An 11223-nucleotide genomic window follows, 5' to 3' on the forward strand; every position below is an offset into this window, starting at 1 on the left:
TCATTCAGCATCACACACCTACAGAGGCAACAATTTCATACAACTGTGAATTCTGTCATCATATATATATTAGGGCTGTGCAAAAGTTAATTGTGATTAATCGCATCCAAAATAAAAGTCTGTGTTTACATAATATATTTGTGTGTGCTGTATATAATTATTTTGTATATATAAATACCTATGCATGCATGTATATATTTAAGAATTATTTGCGCTTAAATTCTGTATATATTTATAAATACATAATCCATATTATATAAATATAAATATTTCATATATGAATAACACATTTTCTTAAATATATACATGCATGTGTGTGTAATTTATATATACAAAATAATTATATACAGCACACACAAATATATTATGTAAACACAGACTTTTATTTTGGATGCGATTAATCGCAATTAATTTTTGCACAGCCCTAATATATATATATATACAGTATAATATATCCTTGCTCACTGTATACTTCATAGTGTGAAAAAGAGCAGCGTGAACATTTTTCAAAATTTCCCCTTTTGTGTTTCGTAAATTGGCATTTTTCATTGAAAATTTGTAATTGAATTACAGATTCTCTGTCTGTCTCTCAAACACACACACACTCAGATAGCCCTTCCATTGAGTTGTATAACTGGCTGTTTCTTTCACATTCGCAGCTTCCGTGCTTTATGCTAAGCCTTGCTAAAGTGAGTCATAGCAGTAGTTGAATGTGCTACATGAAAAAAAAAAATCAATGTGGCTTATCAAAAAATCATCCATGCATTCTGCAAGAGCACAGTGGATCTGCCTGTGAATGCATGAGCGGGTGAATCACTGGAGGAAAGCATAGAGAAGATTTACACGTGTGGGGGAGAGAATCTAAAAATGATAAGGGAGACGGGATCCAGATCCAGCTGATTGGTCTCCATAGTAACAACAGTGTCGTGATGTGTTTGTGATGCACACGCAACGTTAGTGCGCGAGCTCACACACAATAACACACAACAAAAACAATTCAGTCCGTTATCCTCCCATCCTTCAGGAAAACAAAGAACGAAAGAAACTAGAGATTTAGAGAACTGACTTGACAAGTATTCTTCATGAAATGTTCTGAATGATAGAAATAATTTAATAAAACTTATTATATATAATTTCTCATATATCTCATATGGTCTTCAAGATAAGGGGAAATGAGTGTACTAAAACTATATAAAGTAATTTTCCGATAATTTTGAATTGTCAGACTGCATCCATGACAAAGGTTTCTAAAAATATGGGCTTTTATAACAATTTTTATTAAAAAAAGTGCTTATGTGGCTCAATTTGCCACAAGTTAGGGGTAAGTTGATCCGAGTCAGGGGGTAAGTTGCACCATCTGGGTGTAAACTGACCATCTAAATGAATCTGATTCAAACTCTGATTCAAACAAGAAGATTTAAAGATAATTTACCGCTTTTAAAAAGTAATTTAATAATCCAATTCCCTTTTAAAAATCAATTAACAAATCATTGGATTTCTTTTCATAAAGATAACTTAACATAAAAGTTGAAAATGAAGTTGAAATGTCAATATCTTTAATTGTTTGCAGTTCTTAAACTTTTTGAACACCTAAGTTGTAACCTTCCCAAAAACAGACTAAACAGAGACTTTGTTGAGTAAAATTAAATAAAAACTGAATTAGAATGAATTAATAAATGTCACTTGGCATGGTAGTTTTTCTGCAATGTCGATTAGCATCTCCTGGTTCTCATCAGAGAAGGATTTGGTGTACTTGTTCATTGTTCCTATCACATAAACTATAATAATAATAATAAACTAAACGGTTTGTGTAATATTAAATTGATATTATACCAGTTAATTTTTAGATTTAACTTAACAACAGTGTCTTAGGTGTAAGTTAAAATGCTGGCTCAACTGACCCCACATCATTTGGCTCACTTTGCCCCATAGCTGCCATTTTGGACAAAACTAGCCAGCCAACTCTGACTAATATTTATCTAAATCATTTGGATGGTTTTATACATTGCTAAATCATCAATATGGACCATAAATATTTTTAGAACTGGACTAATTTGCTTCAACAACCATTACATCTCATTTATGACAGAAAAGATACGTGATTCCAAAATATATGATCAAATGACTATAAAAGTTGCCTTGGTGGGTCAGCTTACCCCACTCTCCCCTATACTATTGTAATGATTTGTGAAGGATCATGTGACACAGAAGAATGATGCTGAAAATTCAGCTTTGATCACAGGAATACATTACATTTTAACAGATATTCAAATAGAAAACATCTATTTTAAATTGTAATATTATTTTACAATATCACTGTTTTCTAACATAAACTACAGTATTTATTAATATACACTCCCGAGCAGCAAAAGGACCAATCCAAAAATATAAAAATATTTATATTTATGAAATATTTACACTAAATATTTAGTGGTCTTTTAATGGTCTTCACCATTTTAATCACAAATCACATGTCAGGAAATTAGCAAGAATTGCTCAAATACTGTAGACAAAGAAACAGAACAGCCTTCCTCAACTTGAGAGACTTCAAAAACATTAAAATAATCTCAGCAATCCCAAACGGTAGCACAGTATAGTAATCTAGACTCTGACAGGCCAAAACTGAGGGACTTGTTCTCAGGGCACTTGGTTGTCTTTGCAGTGTGCGCAGGAGCATTGATTTGTTGAAAAATAACATCTGATAATTCCTCTTTGGATAACAAGTTTTCACTTTCTGCAGTATTCTCATGTTCTCCAAAGCATTTAATGAGTTTTCACAGTGAAGCATCTCACCAACATCAGTAGCTCTTCCTCTTCCCAACACTCTTCCTCCACGCTTCACTATGCTAGAGATGCATTTATTTTTAGTATTTTTACAGTCAATACTAAGTGAACTGTGAACTGCAGCCTTTCTCCATGTCAATAACACCACTGACGGTGCTGATCTGTGCTTCACTTCCTTTTAGGTCATGATAACCTCATATTTTGACTGCAAGCCCATTGAGAGTTCATTAAAGTTCCTGATGAAGTCCTAATTATAGTCAGGATTAGTTCAGGATTATTATGTTTGATAACTTACCTCTACAAATAGGAAACATGGTAGAATGGAGCTACTGCTCTTCACTGCAGGTTTCTCTTCTGCTGCCATTGTAGATCCCTCTTCTTTCTGCTCTCACACTCCTCTCGCACTCCTACTTTAGTCTTCACACATGAAAGAGAGAGGAAGAAAGAACAGGTCATGTGCTAGAAAACGCGATAACTCATTTGTCCCTGTACATCTAGGCTATTCCTCTCATGCATGATTATATATAAACGAAACATTCATCCAGTTGATTTGTGACGAACATGATGCAATAACTCGGAGCCTAAAACTTAGTGTTGTTTTCCTCTAAAAATGTATGGTGGTTCATCTTTAATTTTTCTCATTATCCTTTTTTCTTTCATTTGCCCTCTTCCTATGTATGTAAGCGATTCTTTTTACTTCCTTTAGATATCCGACTTTACATTCAAATGATTTAACTAATAAAAAAATGGAGCTTACTGTAAAAAAAATCTTGTAAAAAAACGGTAAACTACTGGCAGCTGTTGTTGCCAGCATCATACCGTAACTATACGGCATGTTACTGTTTTTGTGTTAGAGCATTTAGCTGTTAAATTAACCCTCGGTGACCGGACACCTAAAAATGAAACTTTCTCCATCCCAGTAAAACCAATGCAATTTATTTTTGTTCTACAATATTTATTCTTTTTAATTTAGTATTTTGAGACAATTTAAATGAATTTATTAATATTTATGCAACATTTATGGTTTATTTTTGCCATAGAAACATATATATTATTTTCTATATATTATTTTCTTCACAAAAATATTAATGCAGTATTTTAGTTTAATATAGAGTCTAGGCCTTCAGAAAAAAAATATTTTTTGAAGAAAATTAGCACCATCTGGTTACAGTATAGAGAAAAAGCGTAGAATCATGGTGTAACCACTTGATGGCATGTACAGCTCTCTATTGAGAGGCATGTGAATTCCCCAGCTGTTTATGAACACATTTTTGTTGTTGTTGTTGGTGGATTTGTATATACGTAACGTATAGTTGAAACAATGTCAAAAACCATTTCTTATAAAAAAAAAATGACAAAAAACAAATATTCACAATTTTTTTTCTTTTTTTTTTTTTTTACAATTTCCCATTCATTTCCTATGGGGTCATTTTTGACCAAAGACCACAAGTGTGACTATTTTTTTAAGACCACTTAGCATGCTCAGATCATGACCTGAATTTTTTTGTGTGTTCACATACATAATGCCATAAAAGTCACCAAGTTTCGTAACATCGTGATGAAGCTGTGATTTTTAAAAATTCAAAACATACTTTTTGTAATCAAAATTCATTGGTGTGTATGTGTATAAAAGTGTGTTTGTATGTGTGTGTGTGTTGGTGGGTGTGTCTGTTTTGCACTCTAGATGTTGTAGAGTGTCACCCCTTTCCTGCGGTGTACTTTTTTTTTTTAGAATTGTGGCCGATTTGTAGATTGTACATACAAAAATTCAGAGAATTTTTTTTTTGTATCAATTTCCCATTCATTTCCTATGGGTTGTCATTTTTGACAGAAGAGCAAAAGTGTGACTCATTTTTTTACGACCACTTAAATTGCTGGAATCATGACCTCAATTTTTTTGTGTGTTCACATACCCAATGCCATAAAAGTCACCAAGTTTCGTAATTTTCTGAAGAAGCTGTGATTTTTAAATATTCAAAACAGATTTCTTTAATCACAATTTATTGGTGTTTTTGTGTATAAAAGTGTGTGTGTATGTGTGTGCGTAGGGGTGGGTATGTCTGTTTTGCACTCTTGATGTTTTACAGTGTCACCCCTTCAATGCTGAGCACTTTTTTTCTGCATCGTGGCCGATTTGTGGATTGTACACACAAAAATTCTCAAAGTTTTTGTGTTTTTGTCAATTTCCCATTCATTTCCTATGGTCAGTCATTTTTGACCGAAGAGCACAAGTGTGACTATTTTTTTTACGACCACTTAGCATGCTCGGATCATGACCTCAATTTTTTTGTGTGTTCACATACCCAATGGAATAAAAGTCACCAAGTTTCGTAACATTCCGATGAAGCTGTGATTTTTAACATTTCAAAACATAAATTTTTTCGGTCAGAAATGACCGAAGAGCACCTGAGGGTTAAAGTTTTATACTGTAGCTGACAATACAGTATTTAGCTGTTAATTTCAAAAACAGTAACACGCCGTATTTTTATAGTTTACCGTATAGTTACAGGATTATTTTTTTTACAGTGGCAAAAACATATAAACGTATGGTTTTTGGGGTAAAAAGCGCATCTGCTGTTGAAGTGAAAGGACAATAATTAACATGATAATACATATCTGTCTGTCTTTTCCATTTATTGACATGACATGGTTATATACATATAGTAAATATTACGTACATATCAAATCGGGTGTCCATCTTAGAAATAATCACCATATTTTTAATGAAACCGTCATATATAAAAACATGATCAAATAATAATGTGATTTAATGTTACCGTAAATCTCAATTACATCATTATGGGATCTCAATCAATGCTTTGAGAATATTTTACTTTCTAAAATAATAGTAATAAAAAAATATTTTTTTTTTATTTACATACAATTTTTTCATTCTTTTATTTAGCAAAATAAACAGAAAATAGAGAAAAGTGATTGTTTTGACCAAGTATTAACTTTTTTAAAACGCATTGCCAAATTTGATGTGCGATTAATTAATCCAACTTGTGACAGACAGACACACAAACGAGGCTGAATTTTCAGGCTCAGTTATGTCTTAAAACTGTGGCCATTATATAAATTGTCAGTGAGTGATCTCCAAAACAAAACATCCCCCAAACCAGCAATGGAAAATATGCATTATTTACATATTAAAAAATGCTATTTATTGTTTCATGATTTATTATTTAGCGTGTTTCCTGTTCTTGTGTATCCTTTATAGAAATGTATTGTATTACCACTGAAAGTTACATGACCCAAAAAGGATTTTTTAAGTATAATTTGACAAACTGAAATACTATTTACAAACTATAAGGCCGCTAATTGGATCAATTAAGGTAGATGCCGTATTAAGTGACCGCTCATTCCTTTACAGAGAGCTTATGACCTACAAGATTAACCATTGTGTTAAGATCAGAAGGTGCACCCATTTTTAGCAGCTTACAATCGAGTTAGCAGTTACAAAGTCCCATTTACTTGCAAACAGCTGGTCTAAACCCACCAACAACTCTCTAGGACTGGGCTTTCGTTGGACCGTGAACCACAGAGCAGCGTTTTGTCAGTTGGCCTGTTCAACATCACACTGTAAACCTCTGAGTTCAGGACAGGGAAATGAATATCACATGAAGCAAGGCACTAAAGCCCAACGACAGAAAGCATCTAGTACACGCTTCCGCTTTTAGTGTGCCTTACGCTCACAGCGGTGGAGCGGTCAACATTTTACATCTGTCAGTGTGCGAGTCCTCAGATAATGTATAAAAGAAAGGAGCCAGTATTTTTTCAAACCTTTCCTCGTTGCCGGGCAACACTGGAAGGTTTTTCTAAAACTCGGCCCATGTGTCGTTTTAATGTCTTTGAGGAAAAAGAAAGCTAAAGTGCATGATCCATGCTCTAATGTAAGGCTCCCGGGGGAAATTCATCTAAATATAACTGTAAACAAAAAAGGACCGTGATTATAACGGTAAAAAACTGTAAAAATGCTACAGTGAAAAACTGTTAATTGGTTAACAGAACCTTTCCTTACTATAAACGGTAAATAACTGTGATAGATCTCATGGTACATTTCATGTAATTTTACTGTAAAATACCGTTAAATTTACAGTTTTTGAAAGTGAAAATGAACAACTCATTGTATAATTTACAGTGAAAAAACGTAAATTGACATTCCCACAATTCCCATGTGCGTGACACTTTGCATTTGATGTATTTTTGTTAAAATAACTTGTTTCTTTATATTTTGCAGTCTTTTTCTAATCAGTTATGTACATTCGGGTTTTATGTGACATTCAATGTTTTTAAATTAATGTTTATTTCCTTTTAAAAATTTCATGTGTATTACCATGATGGTGTTTAGTGTTTGCGCGAATTAGACTATGCAGCTTCTGTTTACTAATGATCTGATTCTTGTATTGAACTATGATTTATCATGTTACTCTCATTGATGGTTGTCAGTGTATTACAATGGTACAAAAAAGATATTGATTTTAGTAGGTCAATAGGTCAGTAAATTATCATTATATCAGATAATGAAATACGGTTAACTTCTGTAAATTTTAAGTTAAGTCTGCCCATGCTACCGTAAATTCTTGCTACTGTATTTTATACGGTAAATTTCTAGCAACCACATGTGCTGCTGGTATTTTACCGTAAATTGAACTGATTTTTTTTATTATTATTTTTTTTTTATGTGAACAAATTGGGTCTCTCTGGTTAAATGTTAACATGTGTTTTGATAATTATGTAGATGCTTGAAGCTTGAAAGAAATGATGCAGGTGAAAGAAATAAAGTGTCTGGATGAGCATATGGTCCACTCATGTTTAGACTCAAGATGCCTACATGCACACATTACGGACCGTCTGTTGAGTTTTACACACAACAAATGCAAGATCGTAATGGAAATTATTTGTTAGCTAGAATCCTGCAGCTCTTACTTAGAGTCTTTGTCAGTTTGCTTGCAAAAAGGTACCAATTTCATACAATGAGCATTTTTTTTTTACAAGGTACCAATTTCATACAATGAGCAATTTTCAAGCAGGTTAGTTCATTTTTTTATGGTAAATTACCTAGTCTCTCCCTCTCTCTGTGTGTGTGTGTATACTGTATGACAGTTGAACTCATTTTTAACTAAATTCAATTTTTGTTGACTGATTTTGAGTGTTGATTAAGCCTTGTTTAAAAAAAGTTGTTTAAAAAGCCATATATATATATATATATATGTATATATGAAGAGTTCAGATGCAAAAGCCTCTAAATGCCATTTGAAATGTTCTTCTTTAATGATGATTTTTATCAAACTTGTATATTTAAGTTCAGTAATTTCACTTAAAAAACAATTAATATGTAATTATCATTGCCATTTAAGTGAAATTACTGAACTTAAATATACAAGTTTGATAAAAATCATCATTAAAGAAGAAAATTTCAAATGGCATTTAGAGGCTTTTGCATCTGAACTCTTCATATATATATATATATATATATATATATATATATATATATATATATATATATATATATATATATATATTGTTTATAGCTCATCAAATTGTGATGCATATGAGCAGGTTTTGGTCAGGATGAGCTGAAAAGTTGGCCAGACTTTGTTGATAGTCAAAAGTCTGGATCTGTATGACTAACTCATGTGTGTCATACAATCTACAGAGCCAAGCTGATAAACACAAAGGCAATGACTAAAATAATACATTATGCTGAAAGAGCCACTTCACAAAGGAGGGCTTTTCTAGAGATGGAGGGTTTCAGGATGACAAATCGAGTTTAGGCTGCTATCCTCAGAGGACACTCAAGCTTCAATTAGACCAACTCCATTACAATGCAAAGCATGCCCTGACTTTCCGGTATGGTTCATGTATGAAGATACAGACGGTCTGAAACAGCTTTCACATTAGCGTTCAACTTCAGAATGATTGTTATTAAAGGATGGTGAAAAGTAATACAAAACAGTCTCCACCATGGGTTTAGCTTATAATATAGCTTAAAATATCTGTACTGTGTTGTCTCTATGGACTTTTGTGTCTGGAATAAAGTTGATTGATTGATTGATTGATATAGCATTACTTGTCTTCACCAATACAAACTGACATTTTACAAGTTACAAAAGACAAGAGCATACGTGCCATTTTTGCACATTCTTCTCAGCACTTTTTAGTAAAATGATCTGCAATGTAAATATGGAACACATTTCCAGTAATTCCTACAGTCTGTTTTTCAGATAGCAGGTCCTACTGATATAAAAGTCCAAAGGTCCTGCAAGATGCATATGCATATGTGTGTTTATTTACAGTCTTACCTTAAAGTCACCAAAGGAATATTGCAATATCTATTACAGTAAATTATCCATTCACATCATTATTTTTAAATTCATGTGCCCTAATCACTAATCAAAATCACTTCCTCTCCCTCTCTTGCAGCTCATCTCTTCTCTGATGATGTGTTTACTGGCGTGAGGGCGGCACAACATGTCACTCACATGAGATCCACCAATAGCAAACCACAACCATCCAAATAGCCAATCAATTACCCACGGACTAAATCAAGTCCTGCCCTAAAGTTTTTCAATCGACTATAGGCTACATCACAAAATAATTCCATTACATGGAAATTAATCAATAGTTTTACAAAGGTAGACTTGACCGAGTCAAGTCAAAAGATCCTCAAAAGAGTGTCTATGGTATTTAAGAGGGCAAACATAAATCCCACCATGGGAAAACAATTATATTGCTTAAAAAAAAGTTATAACTCACCTCTCATCAACAAATGTCTAAACCAGCCTAAATGATGCAGGATTTATGCCACTCAATGGAAAATCCCAACTTCATGCTGCTCTATACCTCTTAACTTTCTTCAGCAGAAAGAAGATATTTGGGGTCCAAACTACATATAAACCACACTGACTTTCAGTGCATAGAAAAACAAAAACAGACAAACTTGAGATGTAGTTAAAAAAAAATCTTATTTTGTGTTCCACACAAGAAAGGGTTTTTTTAGAACCACACGAAGGTGAGAAAATAATGCACAAATGAAACTCAAAAACATATATCAAGAAGACATCGCCCTTTTCTCTGCATTCCTTGATTTATCCAACCCAACAACGATAAAGCACATGCTCAAGCGCGTAATCTTCTTGCTGGCGCGCTGTTGTTGTAACCTGGATTACACTGTTTACTGTACGTGTCTAAGTCTATCACTCTGTCAATCATTGATTTAGTGTCTCTGGGTTTTTCGATCACCTCCAAAACACACGCACGTTTCAAATCACCACATGCATCATCCGGCAGCATCGCAATTTCAAGCTATTAACCGTGGGGGATGTATATGCGAAGGCAATAAGAGCGTAAAACCCTTAAGGGATTTTGCCGTACAGGGTAATTAGAGCTAGCGTTTGGGGAATACCACACACCCCCACCCTCCTTCTTCATATCCTTCTGATTTCCAGCGATATGGGACAGGAAACATCACTCATGCATGCATCCAGGGTGATTCACTCCAAAGCGGTCTTTACACCATGCACCGTCCACAATGGAAGAGCCCTCGCGTAAAGCTGACCATAAGCACAATTAGACGGATGTCCACTTACTTCACACCCTGCAGCCGTCACGATGGATAGATTCCTATGCAATGGCCATTACGCGCGTTTGCCATAGAGCTCCTGTGAACCGATCCAGCTTCCCTCTCTTCCTCCTTCCTTCTGTCCTCCCACCCACACGGGATTTTTTTTCTCGTGGAGTGTTTCCTCACATTAGCGCATGCAGACGCGCTCACGGTCTGTGTGTAAACCGCACTGGCATGCACAGGCGAATCCTGCTTAATGAGGCGTGAGAGAATAAATCGTCACCTTAACCGCAGCTCTCCAGTGCGGCTGCAGAGAATGCGCGTGTGCGTAACGGGGAGCCTCATTTGTATTCAAGCTCGCATCTCTCTCTCTCTCTCTCTCTCTGGGGATTCAGGTAACAGTCTGAGCTGTAGTGAATGTAGGTTAATGTTATATTCAAATTGATCTGCAGACAGTATAGGTCAACGTTTGTCAAGGATTTCGGTCGATATAATATCAAAAACAAACAATTAAATTGTTAAAGTTAAATTTCAAGTTAAATTTCACTAATTAGCGGGGTTTACTATAGACCTTATTCAGAGCAGCGCCATGACAGGTATGAAAGTGAGGCTGTGAGGGATAGACTTACCGTGTTTCCAATGGCATCCGCTGTAAAAAGCTGAATAAAGCTCTTAGATTAGGCTACTTACAATTTTCCACAGCTTACATTGTCAGGAGTTTTTTGTCAACTGACATTTCTTTGAAAGATATTTTTCCAGTGTTTCATGAGCAGAACAATCCGAAAACACATTAAAGAACAGTACAGCCCATTGAAGAGATGCAAGTCAGCCTCGCTTTCATTCTCATTAAAAATCAAAGATGGCGCTGCGTA

General features: G+C 34.4%; 1 protein-coding gene across 2 annotated transcripts in view; it reads right to left on the reverse strand.

Annotated features, from left to right (window-relative positions):
- Positions 1-10681, reverse strand: part of plppr2a (phospholipid phosphatase related 2a) — a 37266-nt gene extending 26585 nt beyond the window's left edge. For both annotated transcript variants that reach the window (XM_039662767.2, XM_039662771.2), the window contains exons 1-2: positions 10377-10681; positions 3080-3201 (exon numbers count right to left, since the gene is read on the reverse strand). In XM_039662767.2, coding sequence (XP_039518701.1) covers positions 3080-3148 — 69 coding nt within the window. In that variant the 5' untranslated portion in view covers positions 3149-3201; positions 10377-10681. The remainder of the gene's footprint in view (positions 1-3079; positions 3202-10376) is intronic.
- Between the last annotated feature and the right edge of the window lie 542 nt (positions 10682-11223).

The sequence above is a fragment of the Pimephales promelas genome, chromosome 3 (assembly GCF_988280905.1).
Source record: "Pimephales promelas chromosome 3, fPimPro1.hap1.1, whole genome shotgun sequence".
Classification (NCBI taxonomy): domain Eukaryota; kingdom Metazoa; phylum Chordata; class Actinopteri; order Cypriniformes; family Leuciscidae; genus Pimephales; species Pimephales promelas.